Raw genomic sequence first — 21890 nt, forward strand, 5'->3', positions numbered from 1 at the left:
GTAGATAAGTCATTTTGTTCACTTTTGGTTCTGACTTGGGCACTGGGGCACCCCTACACATAAATATCCTCCTTAATGTCTGACATTCCATGCCAGGCTACCCAGCATAATGATTTTGAGAGTCATACCTCTTGTGTGTACCAGAGCTTTTTATCACAGTGAGGAAGTTCACTATATGAAGGAACTAGTTTTTAAAAATCCTTTATCCCACTGATAGAAATGGGACACTTCGTTTTTGTCTACTATGATTAAAGCTTCTGTAAACATTCTTATATAAGCCATTGTATAGACATATTTTTCATTTGGGGCTCATAGTGTAAGATATATTTTAACTTTATAACAAATTGTCAAGTAGTTTCCTAAAAAGATTACTCCTTACACCTTATGAGCATTTCAGTAGCTCCATAGCATTGAGAAAATTTGGTGTTGTCAGTTGTTTTCATTTTATCTGTGTTCTGTGAGTGTAGCAGTATCTCTTTCTGGTTTTAATTTGTATTTTTCCAATACAAATGAGCACTTTTTTATGTGCTTGTGAAACATTTATTCAAATCTTTAGCTTCTTTAAAAAATTGGGTTCTAGGGCCAGGGATTTAGCTCAGTGGTTTCACCAAATGCTGTGCAAGCGCAAGGACCCAAGTTCGATCCCCGGTACCAAAAAAAAAAAAAAAATTGGGTTCCATCATGTGTCACATGACTGTATTGAAATTTAAATTTAAAAAATTTGGCCTATGTGGAGTCTACTAGCTAATTAGAATTTTTTTTCCAGACCACTATTTGTTCAGTATTAGTTTTGAAAATATTTCTAAAACAAATCACATCCTTTGATGTCTTGTTAATGTTTGAGATGTTTTTTTAAATTATCTGGAAAAATGTTTAAGTACTTTTCAGTTTTGCTTTGGTTGAGTTCTATTATATTTGAATAATATTATAGTTTTTTCCTTTACATTGTTTTTCTTTGAATAATTTTAATTTTTGTATGTATGTTTAGTGAATGATAATAAAATTATACATTAAAAAACAATTGGGTAGGGCTGGGGATTTAGCTCAGTGGTTTCGCCGCCTGCTGTGCAAGCGCAAGGACCCGAGTTCGATCCCCGGTACCAAAAACAAACAAAAACAATTGGGTAGTCTTATTTCCACAAAGAAATTCTCATTTTTTTGAGAAAGTGCTCATACATGACCCTTAAACCAGCACTGCAGAAAATAATAGGAATCCTAGACAGAGACAAGGAGGTCACCAGCACCTGAGACCCCAAAGGGAAGTAGATCTCTAACTGAGAGGGTAGTTAAAAGGAAAAAAATAAGAGGAATCAGCACTGAAAAAAAATAATCCAATGACAAACAGGATTCATTAAACACCTTACAATAGTAACTTCCCATGTCAATGATCTCAACTCCTTAATCAAAAGACATACACTAGCAGTTTGGATGAAAAAAAAATACAACCATGTATTGCCTAGAGGAATTTCATCCAAAAAGAAGTACAGAGACTGAAAGTGAAAGGATAGAAAATGATACTCCATTCAACTGGAGCCAAAAACCAAGCAAGAGTAGCTTCTTATTTTCAGACATAGCAAACTTCAAGCCAAAACTGATCAGAAGAGAGAAAGATGCCCACTACACACTGGTAAAGGGAACAGTTCAACAGGAAGAGATGATAATTTTAAGTAACCACACACTGGATGTTGGTACACCCAACTTCATAAGACAAAAATTACTGGTCCTAAGAGGTTAGATATGAAGAGCAGTACTCCCCCACCTATATAATTTGTGATAATCAAAAATTTCTCTCAACATTACCAAATATCCTTGGAGAGGAGAATTGTCTCCTACAACTATTGTGGATCATTTTTGTCACTATATGGAGAGAAAATGCATAAGAATAAAACCTATTGACAAGGGACGGGGATTAAGCTCAGTGGTTGTGCTGCCTGCCTCGCAAGTACAAGGACCCGAGTTCGATCTCTGGTACCAAAAAACCAAACCAAAACAAACCCTATTGACAAGAAGTTAAAGCCAAATGTGGTAATGAAGCAGTGAAAAATAGGGCTGCATTAAGGGCACACTTTTTTTTTTTGAGACAGTCTGTCAATATTTATGTTGCCTAGGCAGGCCTCAAATTTGGAATTCTCCTGCCTCACCCTCCTAGGTAGTTGGAACTACAGGTGCATAAAACCAAGCCTAGTTTTACCAGCTGTGCTTAAAGTGAAAAGCACTTTTGGACTTTTATTTTTAGAAATGTGAGGGCTTAAAATTAACTATTTATATGTGTATATGTACATCCATATATGTAAATACATATGGGTATGTATGTAGCATTATTTTGAGTCATTTTCCTGACACTTGCAACTGAAATAGTCCTGACTGATGGTATACCTGTTATACAACTTGTTTGCAGGTAAGTAGTGACACTGTTAAGCTGGAAATTAAAATAAGCTATGATAGGTGTTATGCAACAAGAGCAGCATGCAAATTGTTAGCATACAGGCTTATGGGGAGGGTGAAAAGGCTCATAGGGAAAGTATTTCCAAAACTAAGTGGAAGTAATTCAAATGAGAAGTGAGGTGGGTGAAGGCTGAGGAGAATGGTGCAGAGAACTGTTTGAGCAAAACAGTAAGACTAACAGAAGTCCATGTGGATATGGCTGGTGAGATCAAAAGAGGTGAGACTATAGTAAGATAATGTCAGTCAGGACCTCAGAAGAACACAGAGAATACACTTAAGTGAAAATAATTGAGCAAGTTTTATTTACAACACAGTAATAAGGTAGAGGGGAAGACTGATTCACAAGAGTCAGGGAGCATTTCAACCACTAGGCTTGTTAAGAGATTTCTGGGCCCTATGCTGGTTTCAGATTCAGCAGGTGGTGTGTGCCTATAAACCCAGCACTCTGGAAGGCTGAGGCAAAAGGGTCACAAGTTTGAGTCCAGCCTGGGCAGTTTAATAATATAATGAGACCATGTCTCAAAATGAAAAATAAAAAAATGGGCTGGGGATGTAGGTCAGTGCAAAGATCCTGGGTTCAGCCCCTAATCTCCAATACTGGAAAACAAAACAAAACAAAACAAACCCTCTTAAAACTGACCTCATCTGGAAAGTTGAAGAAATCTGTAATTTGGAGATGATATTTCAGTTGAGTTCTGAAGGGAAAATAGAAATTAGCCAGTTACAGAGAATGAAGGGACTTCTCAGGAGGAGGAAAAACATTTGAAAATCCTAATGCAATAAAGTTATTGGCTTTCTCTAGGATCAGTGGTAGCAAAACCATGGCACATGTGTTGTGCAGCCAGCTGTTTGTTATCATCAAAAGCTCTAAAAGGTTTGCCATCACTGCTCTGGGACCGAAAGAAAGCCTAGAGAAAATGTAAATGTTGAACATATTTTAAAAGTAAAAGAAAATTAACAGGGATAGAGAGCTCCAAAGTTGAATCCAAGCAAAAAATGCACCCAACTGAATTTGAAATGACCTTAACAAAAGTGGAAATATAGTGAAGTTTGTTGGCTACAACCAAGGCAACACTTAGAGGGAAATTTATAGCTTTATGTGCTGTAAGAAAAGAAATTTTAAAATCAGTGATTCAAGCTTTTTACCTTAAGCTAGAATGCAAAGAGGCAACTTGATCCAGTGTAAGTAGAAGGAAGAAATACAAAGAGCAGAAATCAATGAAATAAAAAATGAGGATATAATAGAAGAAAAAAAAGTTGGGGGCCGGGGATTTAGCTCAGTGGTTCTGCTGCCTGCCTTGCAAGCACAAGGACCCAAGTTCAATCCCTGGTACCAAAAAAAACCAAATAAATAAATAAATGTATAAGCCTCTCACTAGACTGATCAAGGGTAGGAAAAAAAGGCACAAATTAACAGTATCAGGATTAAAAGAAGGGATAGCACTTCTGATTATACAGTAATGAAAAGGATAAATACTATGAATGATTTTATACCAATAATATGACAACTTGGGTCATGTGTTCTGAATGGGAATGATACCATCCCCAAGGGGACAAAAATTGACCCTTGGGAAGCAAGATCTACCAAGCATCCCACTGTATAGACCTCTGATAGAAATAGTGGACTAGTGGCTCTTTAATTGGATCTCAACTCTTTAGATTTTTATAAACTCATCTGGAATTCTCATTTCTCCTTAACCCAGCCAAGACACTCAGTTTTTCCATTCATTTAGCATATATCTGTTGCGTTCCCATTACATACAAGGCATTGATTGAGTGGCTTGGGATATATTTGATGTGTCCCCCCTCCCCCACTGGAGATTGAACCCAGGGCCTTTGCCCTGAGCTGCATCCTCAGTAAACCAGCTGTCTGTCTGTCTGTCTACCTATCTACCTGTCTATTTTTAATTTTCATATAGGATCTTACTAAGTTGGCCAGGCTGGACTTGAACTTGTGATTCTTGTGCCTCAGCTTCACAAGTGCTGGGATTACAGGGATGTGTTCCCACATGTGGCGTTCAGTGTCTTTTGATCCATTATGTTCATTGTCTTTATTGAGGCTCCAGTTCCATTTTTGGCCAGGGAAAGTTTTGTTTTTGTTTTTTTTAATTGGCTCCCAAGTTCTTCTGGTGATGTCTGACAGTTTCTTCACTCACAGCTCTGATAGATATTCTGGCTCATCTTGTACATTTCATGCTCCAGACTTGGAATCATCCATTTCTCCAATATATTGCAGTTGTTTTTAATGGAAAATGGTATTTGAAGATCACATTGTGGTTACTAGTAATGTTCTTTTTTTATTGGATTTTATTCAGAGCATTCTGAAGAATAAAACCACAATGGTTAAAATTTGAGCATGCAGCAGTGTGATACTTAGCAAAAATCTCTAGAGTGGTTTTTCTATTTATTCACCAAATATTGTCTGTCATGTACCAAGTACTCTTTTGTACTAGAAATTGAACAATGAAGGATATAAACAAAAATTATGCCTTCACGGGAACTATACTCGGTTCTTGTTGTAACTGCTACTGATGACCTTGACCAATATCTTACCTTTTGAAGCTTTCCTCATTTATTAGTTTACAAACTTGTGCTAAATGGTCTATAGTATCTTCAGTTGAAAAGTTTAATCATTTTGTTTTTTGCTTGTTTACTAATTAACTGTGTGTGGTACCCTTCCTTCTCTTTTCCTTCTCTTTTTACAGAGATGACAGAAGAAGAACAGTTTGCTTTGGCTCTCAAAATGAGTGAGCAGGAAGCTAGGGATATGAACAGCCAGGAAGAGGAAGAAGAAGAGCTCTTGAGGAAAGCCATTGCTGAAAGCCTGAATGTAAATATGTTATGTTGAAACAAATTGTGAGTTTTATTAGCAATGTTCTTTGATTTCTGCAGTGTTAAAGTTGGGTTAAGAACTAGTTACGGTAGTTTACAGTTTTAACTAACAAGTATTTACCATAACAATTTTTAAAGTCTGTGTTGAATTGTTAGCTAACCTAGTTTGAAATGTTTTGTTAACATGTGAAAGAGTTTTCTTCTACCCCACAGATATTTTCAGTACATACCTTACAAGAACAGTAAGTTGACTGCTTCTGAAAAGTTACAGAGTACCAAGAATCCTGAAGGAAACAAGATGACTTGTTTACCTCCTGTTTTGTGGAGAGAGCAAAGGAAAGGAGAGAAAGAATGGACAGTTTTAAAAATAATCAAATAATGATTAATTTTGATTTCAATATGTGTAATTGAAATTATTTTAAATGTTAAGGATACTTGTTAGTGCAGGTTCTGAGCCATCCTCGATTCTTTTTTTGTTTTTGAGATGAAATCTTGCATTGTTGCCCATGCTGGGGTTGATTTTGTGGATTTAGCAGTCCAGTCTGAGCCATCTTTTATGCTATTTGTCTCTCTGTATTAGAAAAGGGTGTAGTGTACTGATCTAGTACAGCATTTTGCACATAGGCATTCAATATACGTAATGGAATTTATTTGAATTGAATATCTTCATTTTCGAAAGGAGAAACTCTTAGTGACAGTGGCCTCCCATTTTTGTTCTTCCTGTGACTTTTCATGTATAGCTATTTTAGTAATAAACCTGGTCTGGTGTGGGATCACTTGTTTCAGAGTTGCCGGCCTTCTGATGCTTCTGCTACCAAAACTCGACCTCTGGCCATTGGACCATCTTCACAGTCCCACCAAGAGAAAACCACAGACTCTGGGACCACTGAAGGCATGTCTCCCTGTTTTGACTTCTTCCATTCATCAAGTATAACCATATCATAGCAGTCTCATACGGAGAGTAGATATACAGAAATATCCCAAATTCCTTTGGTGATATTAAAGAGGTTCAAACAAAAAGTAGTTGAGATCTCACAATATCCAACATATGTTTATCTCCAAGGAAAACCCAACCTTTGGTTAAACCCAAAGAAGAGCCTTTCTTAGGCACGTTTTGTAATTCTTGGTAAGTTATAGCTTACCAACCCCTCTTAATAAAAGTTTGTCCTTAGCCCTACTTTTTCTCAAATATCTACAGGCATATGGCAGCTGGTACCTCCATCACTGTTTAAAGGCTCACATATCAGTCAGGGAAACGAGGCTGAGGAAAGAGAGGATCCTTGGGACCACACTGAAAACACTGAAGAGGAGCCTGTCTCTGGCAGCTCAGGAAGCTGGGACCAGTCAAACCAGCCAGTGTCTGAAAATGAGAACGTTAAATGTTTTGACAGATGTACTGGCCACTTGGCTGAGCACACACAGTGTGGGAAGCCACAGGAAAGTACTGGGAGGGGTTGTGTTGTTCTTCACGTTGCCCAGGGTAGGGGGGACACATCTAGGCACTATCTGCCTATCCCAGCAGATGTGAAAGGTCTCCGGGACATTGGAGACACTGTGCACTACTTCTGGGGTATTCCATTCTGCCCTGCTGGAGTAGACCCTAACCAGTATACCAAGGTCATTCTCTGTCAGTTGGAGGTTTATCAAAAGAGCCTAAAAATGGCTCAGAGGCAGCTCTTTAAAAAAAGGGGGTTTGGGGAACCAGTGTTACCTAGCCCTCCTTCTCTGATCCAGAATGAATGTGCCCAAGGAGATCAGGCTAGCAAAAAAAATGAAGGCATCTCAGAAGATATGGGAGATGAAGACAAAGAGGAGAGGCAGGAGTCTAGGGCATCTGTCTGGCACTCAAAAACCAAGAATATCCAAGAAAACCAAATTAAAAGCTTGAAACAGAAACTTTTATTGGAGGAAGAACCAACAACGAGTCATGGTCAGGTAAGGGTCAGTGATGCTGTAATTAAGGATGATTTATTCACAGATTAAACAAGGATTATTTTAGCTAATTGTTCCTTTTATGGTCTCCCCTCCTCCATTATTAAAGTAATACATGCTCACCATAAGAAATGAGGGAAGTACAGGAGACTATAAAGAAGAAAATGCCTATAATAACTGGCATTTAGAGGCAGTAACTATTATTTCTATGCATATAAAAATAAACTTTTTAGGGCCAAGATTTAACTCAGTGGTTCCGCCTCCTTCCCTGCAAACGCAAGGACCTGAGTTCGATCCCCGGTATCAAAAAAATACACTTTAAAAATTTTTCAACAAAACGAAGACTTATGTAAAACTATTCCTTTCCTCCTCTTCTTAGTTTATCCCAGGACTTCTGCTATTTATAAGTATACTTGAAATATTATTCTATCATGTGGATATAGCATTATTTTTTGTTTAAAAATTTTATTTCTAAAAAGTTAAGTTTTTGAATAGGTAATAATGTTTGTATTGCTTAGAATTCAAGATGTAAATTTAAAAAAATCTCCTATCTCCACCTTCCAGCCAACCATATTCTGTGAACTCAAACTATGTTACTAGTTTCTAGGATATTCTTTTTTTTTTTGTGGAACGGGGGATCGAACTCAGGACCTTGCACTTTCCAGGCAGGTGCAGCGCCACTGAGCTACATCCCCGGGCTTCTAGGATATTCTTATATATTTTATATATTACAAGCAAAATATATATATGTTTACCCACCTTCTGTTACTCAAATGATAGCATACTATCTACATTTTTCTGCCCTTGCCTTTTTTTTCCCCCTTTGGTACCAGGGATGGAACTCAGGACCTTGCACTTGCGAGGCAGGTGTGGCGCCACTGAGCTAAATCTCCGGCCCTTGCCCTTGCCTTTTTCATTTAATATCTCTATGAGATCATTCTACAACAATACATAGTTTCTTAAACTCTTTTGGATGTGGAATATAGGATGTATGAATGAATCATATTTTATCAAGTGACCAGTTGGTGTGCATTTAGATTGTTTCTAATATTTTTCTATTATAAACAGTATTACAGTGATTACTCTTGAGCAGAGAACATTACATTCACATTAGAGATATTTTTAGAGTAATTTCATGTATAGTTGATTGGTCAAAGGATATCTACATTTACAATTTTGTTTGCCCTCCCTAGAGGTTGTATACGTTTATATTCCCATTACCATTATTTGAATAATAGCTTGCTCACAACCATACTAACACGGTATTATCACACTTCTTGATTTTTGCCATTGTAAAAGATGAAAAATAATATCTCAGTGTAGTCTTAGTTTCTATTTCTCTATTTGTGAGGTTAAACTTTTTCCACATGTCTAAACCCATTTACTCATTTATGTTTCCTTTTCTGTTTAGATATTGTGATCATCTCTTTCTTGCCCTTCCTTCCTTCCTTCCCCCCTTTAAGCATCCTTTATATATTTAGGGGACGTGGTCCTTTGTGATACGAAATGCAGGTAGCTTCCCAATTTAAATCCTCCCTCCCAGTAATGGTATATTTCTGATTTTGCTTATTTTAGTTTTCTCTAGCTTACCGACTAGTCACCATTTTGGGACTTTAGGTTGCTTTTTCGGTCTTTTTCTGACATAGTGAGATTGTATTATATCTTTTTTTTCTCTCTGAATATTATAAAAGCAATTTTGACAGCATTGGTTTTGGGGTGTCCTTGAAGTGGTAAAAATCTAGCAGTTGCTCTTACTATGTTGGAGTTTTCTGACTTCATGAACAGGCCACCAAATAGTAGTATTAGTTGACACTACTCACTACAACAAGCTAAGCCAAGCTAGTGTAATTAAAAAAAAGACTGCCAGACATGGTGGTGTACACTTGTAATCTCAGGACTCAGGAGGCTGAGGCAGGAAGATTGCTTCGAGATCAAGGCCAGCCTGGGCTACATAGTGAGTTCAAGGCCAGCCTAAACTACAGAGTGAGACCTTGTCTTAAAAACCAAAAACCAAGGTGGGGGTGGGGGCGAGGGGGGAGGAGGACTTCATAATAAAGAAGCCAGTATCTCATAAATTCTAAAACAAAACTATAACCCTGAAGGTACTGGGTCTACAAAATCATCTATAATTTTTGGCATCTCATTGCTGAAATGTATCTTTTATTTTTCACTGTGCAGATTGGTTTTTCTTGCTTTGTTCTCATTATAGGTAAAAGATACTGATCCTGTAGCTCCCAGTCTTAAATATTACCAGTTACAGGAAAATTGTTACCTCCTACTTCTAATTTCAAAAAACTTATGCCCCATTTAGTGTTAGTAACCCTTTCAGCTAGTAATGTCCTGAAGGATATATGCATCAAATTATATAAATGGCTGTGAGACCATTGATAATGGGATGAGAGAGGTGAGGTACAGTCTTCAGTAAAAAGAGACCAGGAAGACAACCCAGTAAGTGTCCAACATAAGCATTAACATTAATTTTAGAGATCACTTAGAAATGTTGAAAAATACTAAAAACTATAAAGTTAAAAACATCCACAGTCCCAACATCCCAGTGATTTCAAAGATGTATTCCTTCGTCCTTTTTCCTTTATTTTTGGTATGGTTTAGATCATGTCAGTGTATTATTGGGTTTTTTTCTTGTTTTATTTTTCCCCCAGGGCTGGGGATGCATGCTCATATGTGCTGGGCAAATGATCTGCCACTGAGCTATATCCCCAGCCCTCATATTGGTGTATTACTATATTTTCAACTTAACATTATGTAACATTTTCTTACATTAAAATTATAGATTTCACTTTTAATAACATTCTGGCTTATGACTTATAAGATTAATACACATACATTTATATCTTATATGTGTAATATATATTATTTTCCAGTCTTTCAGATTGAACCCAGGGCTTTCATACTGAGCTACTTCCCCATCTCTTTACATTTTTTTAATCTTTTTTTGGTTCTGGAGATCGAACTCAAGACCTTGCCCTTGCAAGGCAGGTGCTGGAAACACTGAGCTAAATCCCCAGCCCTACATTTTTTAAATCTTGAGATGGGGTCTTGCTAAATTGCTAAATTACCAGTGCTGTGCCTAAACTTGCAATCCTCCTGCATTAGCCATAGTATTTTTTAAACACTTTTCTATTGCTGGTTATTTTTGTTGTGTTAAACATCTCTATACATTAAATTTTTAAATTCAAAATCAGTGTCCTTATGAACAGGGGGCCAGAAAAAGGTTAGCATTATAAACATATAGACTTACTATTTATTGCCAAATTGTGTTTCACAAAGATTTTTCAAATCTGCATTTCCTCTCTCTGACAGTGTATGGGAATGCATGCTTCACCACAGCCTTGCCAAGAGAATAGTGCCTTTACAATTTTCTTATTTGTTTGTTTATTTATTTATTTATTTATTGGTACGGGGGATTGAACTCAGGACCTTATACTTGCGAGTCAGGCGGTGGCACCACTGAGCTAAATCCCTGGCTAATAGTGCCTTTGCAGAAGAAGAGAAACTTAACTTATGTTATAGGCAAATGATAAATATCTTATGATTGTGATTTTGCCTCTTATATTGACCTTTTGCTTTCAGGCACTGTGGATAAAAGAATTTATGTGTTTCTTAAACATTTTCTGTGGATTATGGCTTTGCTGGAACTGCCCACATTTGAGACTTTCCTTGACAGAGATAGCAAGAGAGTTCCAGAAATTGGGACTCAGAAAAACATTGACATTGAATCAAATGGTTTAGTGTGTAATTAGGTTATTAAAACTTTAGGATCAGATGATAACTGGTTTTTGGTATAGCTGAGACAAGGAAAGTTAACAGAAGTCAGGAGATCACTTTGATGGCATTATGACAGGGAGGTGTTGATGTGGCCCTTCCAGTCTGATCATTAATTTTTCAGTCAAGAAGTTGAAACTTGTTCACCAGAAATGACCAGACTGTGTAGAGTTTTGAGAATTGACTTTTTACTAGCCAAACATTAAGCTAATGTATATATACCAAGTAACAGTTTGTAAATTTGTTATGAATGGAATGGAGACATTTTCAGTGACCAGAATACACAAATCTGCTGTATGCTATACCTCCTTCTAGGATGACTACACTTGGAAAGCTGAAATAGTAATTAGAAAATGGAAACTTCTAGCGGTAGTTTAAATAGTCTATGGGAAGGCCTGATAAACTACTACTGTCCCACAATAGAGGCAATTGTGTGATGACCAGCTGATGACAAGCCACTGTGCTGAAGACACTACTCAAGCCTGGAACTTTAGATTTACTTAAATTCTGTGTGAACTATCCCTTTTCCATGAACATATTTCTTCAGGCAGAATGCAATGTCTTGATTAACCTACCACTTCCTTAAAGTTTTATTGCTGTCATAAGTTTTCCTGTTCACTTATTTAGATTTAGGTAGTCTAGTCAAATTTTGTTTGCATGTTTTGCTATCTTGTTTTCATATTCTGGAATAAGATTACTACCCTTGAAGTGTAAATTTGGAAAATTAGTTTACTAAAATGAAGACATTCTTGGGTTACCTTATTGAAATGTTTGGGAAAAAGATGATTTATGAAAACAGCAGTAGTGGTTAGAGCATGGATTTAGGAATCAGATAGATCCCAGCTTCACTTTTGATCATTTATGTGATTTGGGGCAAATTACTTAACCTCTTGAAGTTTCATTTTCCTTATTTCTAAAATACAGGCTTTTTGGGGCCAGGGATTTAGCTTAGTGGTTCCACACCTGCCTGGCAAGCACAAGGTCCTGAGTTCAATCCCTGGTACCAAAAAAAAAAAAAAAATTAAAATAGGGGTTTTTTTGCCTCTTAAGGTTCTTATGAAGTTAAAGGAGATAATGCATGTAAAATGATTTGCATAGGCCTGCCACTTAATAGGTGCACAATAATTATCAAACAACTATACTGGGAAAGTCTGAGATATGCTTTAATTAACCTAAGGTAGAGAGGGAGGTGTCTTATAACTGTTAGTGCCTTATAATTGATTACTTTTGAAGTCGGTCAACAAAATTCTATTAAATGAACACTAGGTGTCAGTGTTTACTTTTTTTGAGAATCACTGCAGAGTTCAGAGACCTGTGAAGTATTTATTGCTGTTGTATTTTAGTCCTTTCACAGTTTTGGTCAGCTCTCATTTTTCCTGATGACTACAGTCCTGATCATTGCACAACTTTACCTATCTTTTGACCGTACCCCCCACCTGTTAAGTATATCTCATCATTTACCTGAGTGGTAGAAAAATGACTGAGTGTTTAGATTTTTTTTATACTCTATTTCCCAAAAGCTTTACATTTATTGAAAGAAGCTTCAAAGCCAAGGCACTTTCTCAGAAGTCCACTTTTAAGGTAACAGTAGCTGCTTTTTTGTGCCTGCCTTTCTCTGCATCTACATTTAATAAGTTGACATTTGCACAAACTACCGTGAATCAATGGAAATAATCTTTTTCTTATGCAGAACTTATTGTTGCATTTCTTTCTTCTATTTATTTATTTATTTATTTATTTATTTATTTATACATACTGTGGATTGAATTCAGGACCTTGTGCTTGTGAGGCAGGTGGTGGAACCACTGAGCTAAATCCCTGGACTTCTTTTTTTATTTTGAGACAGGATTTCAATATGAAGTTAAGACTAGCCTGTGTCAGGCTAGCCTAGAAATTGTGGCAATTCTTCTGCCTTGCCTCCTCAGTGCTGGGATTACGGATGTGTGCCACTACACCCAGCTATCTTTGCATTTCTTAAAAGGTATCAGTGTGGCCAGATTAAAAAACTACAGTGGCAGATTTGTAGCAAAAAGAATCTTTATAATTTTCCCTTTGGGATGTCCTGTGTTATATCTTAGATGTTCTCAGAGAGGTTTCTTTCATGGACTGAAATGTTTTTCCCAGTGCTGTGTTTCCATTGAAAACTGGCCTTTTCTCTACATTTTCCCCTTATACAAAAAGCTTTATAAATTAGTTTTCTGAAATCATAATTCACTTGACTTACCAGTTAATATTGATATAGGTCTTGTATTTTACAAAATGCATTGCATACATTATCTTGTTTAATTCTTGCAGTAATAGTCTGTGAGGCACTTTATTAATACTTATGTTAAAATGAAGAGATTCAGATATGACTTAGACAAAATTACAAAGTTAGTAGGTGATTTAGGTGTATTTAAATACCAGTCTCTGATTCTGCAGGGCACACTGTTTTTACTGAAACTTAAATGTTTATTCTTATTCTAATTGCTGAGCAATGACATTGAACAATTCATTTTTTTAAAGGAAGAGAAGCTAGTTTATCTGTGCCTGTATATTTAGATGTTACATATTTTTTGCAGTCTTCCCAAGGGCTGTTTGTTGAAGGAACTTCTGAAGAAGGCAACTCTGCACCTGGTTCACAAAGGTGAGATTATATGTTGCCTTGGGTCTCAGTTCTCTTTTGGTAACATAAAGAGAATGAACTGCTTGGGTGAGACTGTGCCAAGACAACTTGCCAGAGAACTTTTAGTTCTTTTATAAGCACAGACTAGGAGAAATCATTAGTATTTCCAAGTTCTCAAATATGCATGTTATAGAAACTTACAATATTGAGGCCTGAATAGATTAGAGATTTTCTTGTCTTTTCTAGTCATCTTGGCATGAATCTGTTATACTTTTATTTCTGAGAAGTGATTGTTTCTGGCTATTCTCTTAATTACACTAGCTTCCTGTGCCAATCTGATGTGTCTAGACTGATTTCTTTTTGTTGTTTTTTTTTTTGGTACCGGGTATCAAACTCGTATCCTTGCACTTGCGAGACAGGTGGCGGAACCACTAAGCTAAATCCCCAGCCCTAGACTGATTTCTTTATGGTCTTATTCTTCCTATGTCTTTTCTCCCTTTGTTCCCTTGCTTATGGTTATTTTATCTGCTTTGCCAAGGCTTATAAACCTTGCAAGTCTACTTTCAAGACTTACATCCTCTTTGAAGCCTTCATATTATTCAAGGCACACAGATCTATGCCATTCTCACTCTTTGTCCTCTGCCATTTTTAACCTGCTTGTACTTCATCTTTCCCATAGTTATATTTGTATTACATCCTCCATTATTCTTGCTGATTTGTTGATGTGGATACCTTCTCAGTCTTCTTACTGTAATAATACATAGTGGTTGATTTTAAAGTGCACAAAGGTTTCCAATCACTTTGCCTCATAGTTTTGGGGATTTCACAAGACCTTAATTTTTTTTTTGGTTGACTGTCATCTCCCATATAGAAGCTGAGGCTCAGTTGCCATTTGTTATAATTTAAATGATGTTCTTTCTTAGGCTTTTGGTAGATAGTACTAGATATTTCTTCTGGGCTGAAAAATATGGCTTTGATTTGATTCTCTTGCTGTTACGATAGTTTGAAGAGTTTCTGGAGTTGGCCTTCTCTTCCCTGTAGACCTCTCTGTTTTATTGTGGTGAGCCTGTGTAGAGAAGATGTAGGTTTTAATAAATGATTATATGCTTTGTCACCAGGAGAGAGCTGAAATTGCAGGCAATGTGGTTTGACTTCAAATTGATTAGCTCATTTTATAAATGTCAGCAAATTGTTTTGTGATGGACCCTTTGAATAGAATCCTAATGTTACACACAGAATAAACTGTGTCTGGCTTAGGTTTATAACAAATGCTATGAGATGTTTTATTTCGAGAGAGAAATCACTTGTGGCATCCTGTCAGGATTTAGTTATTTATCATGAGTCAGTGGTGGCTATTCTCTCTTCTCTGTGGTTCTTTGTTGATAGGAGGATTTGTATTTTTTAAGTGTCTTTTTACATACTTGATCAAACTAATCATAAAGCTTATGAAGCATGAGGGGACTAGTTCACATGCTCAGATCTCTTAGTCATGTGTTCCTGGATCAGGAAGAGATTGCATTCCATGAACAGGAAGGGAAAATAAGAATATTGGGTGAAGGAAGCCATTCATAATTAAGTTTTCCTCTGAAGAGGTATTCAACTTGTGTGGACAAATTTCTGCTGTAGGACAGTTTGGAATGGTGTTTTATTTTTGTTGCTTGAAAAGTTACATCCAAAGATAAAGAGGAAGTTTAACTGCAAAGTGAGAGAAAAGCTAGTGTGCTGTCAGGAGTATCTCCAATGTCTTCTCAGTATATACATCTCTAGGCTTTAGAAGACTGAGATGGAGGCGATAAAACACCTTTGACATTTTTATATTGGATTGGAGTTTTTGTCTTCTGTGATATTCACAGATTATTCTTACCCTTCAGCCTTCTTTTAGGAAGACTCCAAAAAGGGGTTTCTTTTCATTCAGAGATTTTACTGGAAGTGAAGTTGTAAGCATGTTTATGTTCCCTATTTCTGGCCTGGTGTTTTCACTGCTGCTTTCTTACTTTCCTGTTGTGCTTTTGTGGTATTGGATAGTAGGTATTAGATTACCTGTGAGTCTGTAAATGACTCACCATTGCTTTGGCACTGTATTTAGGTTTATTGTATTGTACATTCACTTGGTGTTTGGTTCTTTTTCAGCACTGCTACTTTGACCAGTAAGAGGTTACTCCTTATGCCAAAGAGTTCTGCAGAAGAAATCACTGTTTGTCCTGGTAAGCAACCCTTGTGATTTTACTGAATTTCTGATACCCAGTTACCTACCTTTTCATTCCTTTAATTTTTCTTTATTCAAACCATTCTCAGGAAGTTTATGTGTGATTGATGTGTGTGTATTGTATAATTTGAAGAATATATATACATACATAAGTACATATTTGTTTTTAGTGAACATTAGCTCTGATGCTCAGCCTGTTCTTTTTAGGGATAATTAATTTTGAATTTTGCATGGCTGTTTTGTCTCTTTATCATCCTTATAAGATGGCAATAGAGTATCAGGAATAACCCTTACTTAATTTATACATTCAGAGCCAGAGAAATTTTATGTTTTGGTTTATGTATTCTCAAAGTTGATCCATTCTGAAGTCTTAGTTATTAAGTAGATTTTTCTCCCAAGTCTTTTATGTTAGTTATTTTTTGTTTTGTTTTGTTTTTGGTACTGGGGATCGAACTCGGGTCCTTGCGCTTGTGCAGCAGGTGGCGAAACCACTGAGCTAAATCCCTGGCCCTATGTTAGTTGTTTTTAAAATTTACTTATTTATTTATTTATTTTGAGACAGGGTCTCACTATGTAGTCCAGGCTGGCCTCAAACTCATGGCAATCCTCTTGCCTCAGCCTCCCGAGTGCTGGGATTACGCTTGGCTGCTATTTAGTTTTGACACTGCCATTCATTGCATTTTTATGTGTAGATATTCCAAAAATTGAATTTTATGCACAGCTCTGTGATTTATTTTTAATCTTAGACAAGATGCTTAACCTGGTTAAGTACTTTAATTTGTTTTTCATTAATTGTAGAAATTAAAGATGTATACCTTTAGGTATAAGAGGTACTCAGTCAAAGTTATATATGGATGAATTTAGATATACAAAATATTTTTTAATGAACTAAGATACCCACTAAGAGAACTTTGAGTTGAATTATTGTACGATATGAAGAATTATTTTGTGTTACAAGCCACAACTTTCTAAGGAATTTGTTTTATTTTATATGCTTTTTGTATTTTTTTTTGGGTACCAGGGATCAAACTTGAGTCCTTGAGCTTGCAAGACAGGCAGCGGAACCATTGAGCTAAATCCCTGGCCCTGCTTTTTGTATTTTAAAAGGTTGTGCTGACTGTATTCATCTGTAACTTCTTTCATATGAGATCGAGGAACTTCCTAATAATGTTGAAACAGCTATAAGTCATATCTGGCTTTTCCTTCAGGTCTCATATAGTCTCTCAGGATTAGAGATATTTATAGTTTTATAATTTTGGTTTTGATTTCAATTTTTTTTCCCAGAGCCTCAGATTTAGTTAACATGTATTCTAGGAAAGTCCTGTAAATATTTTAAAATATTTGGCAGCCTATCATAAAATCTTTATTTAAAAATGTGATTATGTTAGTTTTTATCGAAGTGGTTCCTTAATTCATTGAAATGTATTTGGATTACTGCCTAATGATATTCACCAAGAGACCTCACTACTAAGTGCTCTGGTTTTGGCAGGAGTACTCAAGAATGCTTTGCTGTGTTGTGAAAAGAAAGCTTTACCCTTTCTGTCTGAGTAGTATTCTATTTTTCCTTTTGCCTCATATTTCTGAAAGTGTTAAGGGTCTAATATTTATCATTATAGTATTTTTTATTGTTATTCACTTTGTTGAAGAAGCAGGATTATAGACATGTTCTGCTGACCTATCCTTATCTTTCTGGGATGTCACTTAGTCTACCTGTTTAGGATGATGTCATATAACATCATCATCAGATCTTGCAGGAGGAATCCGTAGATACAATGATCTTGAATGTCCTACTTAATGAAAGAGGGAAAAAGAAGCCCTTGATAACTGAGGTTTGATAGTTCTTATGATCATAACTTGCTATCATTATCCTGTGAACTAAGTTCAACTGTTTGCTGACATAAACCATTTATACATGAGATTGCAAAAGGTTTCCAGGACATTAATGCTCCTTTTGCTAAGTACAACACCCAAGTTTCTTTTTAAATATATAATTGAGAAGCAGTGCATCTGAATTGCCTGGAAATAATTGTTCTAGATAGTTGAAGCACAAATTGATTGTAATAGTCTATTTCCTTTTGCCTCATATTTCTGACACTTTCAAGGATCTGATATTCACAATTATAGTATTTTATATTGTTATTCAGTTTATTGAAGAAGTAGTATCATAAACATTCTGCCTACATTGTACATGCTCCCAGACTTGTTTGTTTCTCAGGAGCTAGTGCCTTGTTAAGTTGTATTTATAGTTGGACGTTTCAGCCATTCACAGAAAACTTAATTGAAAACATTTTATTATTGCAATAGTCCAAATAGGGAAGAGCTCTTATTTTCAACAGACTGAATGTCGTTTTTTCTGGTACCAGGGATCGAACTCCAGACCTTGAGATTGTGAGGCGGGCTTCGGAACCACTGAGTTAAATCCCTGGCCCAGACTGAATATCTTTTGTGATAATATTAGGAAAACTTAAAAAGACATTTTGAAATTTATGCACTCTGAACCTTTTTTTCATGAAGGAAATGAAATCTCAATCTTTCTCTCATTTCTAACAAATTAGTATTAGAAAAATTGTATTTAATCCTTCTTTAATGATTCAGAAGATACTTTAGAATCTTCTCATAGTTTATTTGCCCAACATTAGCCATTCATTGTATTTCTGAAGCACAGAAGTACCAGTTAGAGGTATAGTAGGTGCAGTGTCAAACAACAGAACTTACAGGATTTGCTTTCTGAGATAAAGTTTTTGTGTTAGTTCAGGCTGTAATAACAACATACCATACACTGTGACTTATAAACAACAGAAATTTATTTCTCACAGTTCTGGAGACTGGGGAATCCAAGATCAAGGCGTCGGCAGGTTCGGTGTCTGGTGAGAGCCCACTTCCTGATTCATAGATGGCACCTTTTCTCTGGCCCTCACATGGCAGAAAGATGGCAAGAGAGTTTTGTTGAATCCCTTTTATAAGGGCACTAATTACATTTTTGAGGTCTCCACCTTTATGACCAAATTTCTCCTAAAGACCCCACTTTCTAATACCATCACAATAGGGAGTTATAATTTCAACATACGAAGTTTGGGGGAGAGACACAAACATTTAGTTTTATAGCATTTCTTTTCCAGATTTGTTGTTAATTGAAATATAATTACTCTTCCTTTGTTATATTAGTAATAGGTGTCTAGAGCAGACGTTAGCAAACTTCAGAAACTTATTTTTCATTTATTTTCCCCCACCTTCCACCCTCCTCTCCTCGAACTTTTAAATAAAAACCTAAGAAATACTTTAGTCTTTGGGGGCCATAGACTGTTGAAACTACCCATCTCTGCCATTTTAGTGCAAAAGCAGCCACAAACAATATAAACAATATAAAGATGAATGTGGCTGTATTATAATAGAGCCTTATTTACCAAACAGCCAGCTAGCTGGATTTGGCCCATGACCTATATGTAATTTGTTGGCCCCGAACTAGACTATAAGGTACCTCCATTTTACGTCGCCATATTAGTAGTAGTTAGTACAATGCTTGAGACTTGTTTTATTAATACAATATTTGTTGAATTAGTTTTGAATTAGTAGATACTGCTTAAAGAATATTTTGAATAAAGGCATGTCTTTGTCTAGAATTCACATCTTTTTCTGTTTCTAGTTTCTGTTTTCCCTATAATCATCCCTTTAACCTTAGCATTAACCCTGACAGGTTTTTATTTTCTGTCAAAAGTTAATGTATTTTGAAACTAGAACTACTGTGGAAATAAGCCAACTAGATCAGTTGGTGACTGGATAGGGAAAATTATGATATATCCACATAATGGAATACTACTTACTAATAAAAAGAAATGAACCACTGATACATATGATAATATGAATGCCTTTGACATCCATAAAGCAAAAGAATCTGGACACAAAAGACTACACACTATGTGATTATATTGAATGATGTTATAGGAAAAGCAAAACTGGCTGGGCATGACGGCACACACCTGTAATCTCAGGACTGAGGAGGCTGAGGCAGGATCGCTGTGAAATTTAAGGTCTGCCTGGACTTCATAGTGAGTTCAAGGCCAGCCTGAACTACAAACTGAGACCCTGTCTGAAAAAATAAAAACAAACAAAAAAAACTAAAAAGAAAAGGCAAAACTATAGGAACATAAATTAGATTCATATGATTGACTACAGAGGGGTTCAGAAGAACCTTGTGGGTTGCTGGAAATTGTTTTTCCTTAATTGTTATTGTGGTGGTAGTGACATGGTATAAATGGTACCATGTAAAAGTGCTATGTATTTGTCAAAACTCAATAAATTATGTGCTGAACATTGGTGAACTCTATGGAGCTTTAAGAAGAAACAGATTAGATCTATATTGTCATTGCAGCATTATCAGACTCTGAACTTTAGGGGGAAATAGGTGTTTGTTTAATTATGAAAACTCAAAATGAAAATTAATGGTATTTTAATTTTCTTAAAATACAGAGACGCAGCTAAGTTCCCCTGAAACTTTTGACCTTGAAAGAGAAGACTCTTCAGGTAGCCGGAAGACCCTGGATGAAGTAAAAATAATAATGAGAGATAAGGAGGTGAATATTTTCCACTATAATTTTTCTCAGTCATTTCTTTTTTTTTTTCTTTTTTTTTTTTTGGTACTGGGGATTGAACTCAGGACCACTGAGGCAGGCACGGTGCCACTGAGCTAAATCCCCAGCCCACTCAGTCATTTCTTTCTGGTGGTTGTCTTCTCACTGATGTGATATTGACCTCGACTGAAAAGATTTAGGTGCCCTAGGGTTTTAGCTTTGGGGGCACTTATCTTAGAGAGAAGTTTTTATAGTTAAGGTCAGCTCAGCACTATTTCAAAGAATAACACTAGTTATCATTTCTTGAGTACATTTATATGCATCATTATTTCTATTACAGATGAGGAAACAGAGGCTTAGGATGTTGAAGCAGTTTGTAATAATTCACATTGCTACTGATGGTAGAAATAGAATTGAACACAGATTTGTTCCCACAGTTCTAAGGCATTTTTCCATTAAATACTGACAAATAAGAGATTTACAATCTTGGAGAAAAATCACTATGTAACATAAACATAATTTTCAGCCCTAATTTCTAAATGTTATCAAATACAAACCCAAGATAAAATAGGCAGATCTCTATTTGCATCATTACCTTTCCTAACTAACTCCACATATCTGGCAACAGCCATAAAGCTGATTGGTAGAAGTTCATGCTTCTGATTTAGATATTAGTGTGCATTTTTATGTTGTGTCTGACAAAACAATTTAAGTACCAGAAATTCTCTTAAAGAATTTAAACTGTTTAAGATCTATTGTTGTGAAGACAGCTTGAGAATTAAACAGATTCTTCTGTTGAAGTAAGATTTTGGTTATATTTGTGTGCACTATTTTATCCTGAGCACCTTAAACTTAATCCTCTTACTCTTTTTTTGTGTGTGGGGGGTACCGGGGATCGAACTTGGGTCCTTGCGCTTGTGAGGCAGGTGACAGAACCACTGAGCTAAATCCCCGGCCCTCTTACTCTTTTTTTATACTTTAGATTTTCTGAAAACAATTTTTGCAGTAGAAGTTAGGTCCCCTCCCCAGTCTTTGCATTGTAGGTAACTGGATTGAAGTTCTGCTTTCATCAGTCATGCATACTGCCTGATTTCCTGGGACTTGATTTGTCACAACTTGACAGATCAGGATTCCCTGATGCCAGTGGTGGCAGGAAAGATGATGACACTCCCTGCAGTAAAGCCACTGAGGACGGATTCTGCTAGATAATGGAAAAATGGTCTCTGTGTCCTTTTTCCCAGGGAAGAAACAGAACCTTATAAATGGGAATGTGGGGACAGAGTATTATTAACATACCCATCCTAACATACAGAAGAAGTCCTACAGCCTTTAGTTAATTAAGGCTAATTTCTTACCATCCATGATTGCAAAGGATCTTATTCTTTGTTGGGTGAAAGAACATGAAGCCTATTTAGAATTTATAGTGCTCATGTCTGCACTACTACACATCAAATAGGTGGAGTTGTATATATCCTTTCTCACATAGAATGTCCTCTTTTTACTGTTGTTCACTGTAGAT

The 21890-nt window shown here is 36.2% G+C and overlaps 1 protein-coding gene across 17 annotated transcripts in view; it reads left to right on the forward strand.

Moving 5' to 3' along the window:
• The window catches only part of Uimc1 (ubiquitin interaction motif containing 1), a 178733-nt gene that overhangs the window by 100879 nt on the left and 55964 nt on the right, over positions 1 to 21890 (forward strand). For 8 of the 17 annotated variants that reach the window (XM_087194797.1, XM_087194794.1, XM_087194796.1 and 5 more), the window contains 7 exons: positions 5151 to 5275; positions 6064 to 6169; positions 6476 to 7212; positions 13554 to 13618; positions 15728 to 15801; positions 18620 to 18670; positions 20271 to 20374. In XM_087194797.1, coding sequence (XP_087050923.1) covers positions 5151 to 5275; positions 6064 to 6169; positions 6476 to 7212; positions 13554 to 13618; positions 15728 to 15801; positions 18620 to 18670; positions 20271 to 20374 — 1262 coding nt within the window. Of the gene's footprint in view, positions 1 to 5150; positions 5302 to 6063; positions 6170 to 6475; positions 7213 to 13553; positions 13619 to 15727; positions 15802 to 18619; positions 18671 to 20270; positions 20375 to 21890 lie in introns of all 17 variants that reach the window. The other 9 variants (XM_087194801.1, XM_087194800.1, XM_087194795.1 and 6 more) reach the window with 5 other exon arrangements.

Source organism: Heterocephalus glaber, unplaced genomic scaffold, assembly GCF_053883595.1.
Source record: "Heterocephalus glaber isolate CG9 unplaced genomic scaffold, H.glaber_assembly_v1.0 deba00001606, whole genome shotgun sequence".
NCBI classification, from domain to species: domain Eukaryota; kingdom Metazoa; phylum Chordata; class Mammalia; order Rodentia; family Bathyergidae; genus Heterocephalus; species Heterocephalus glaber.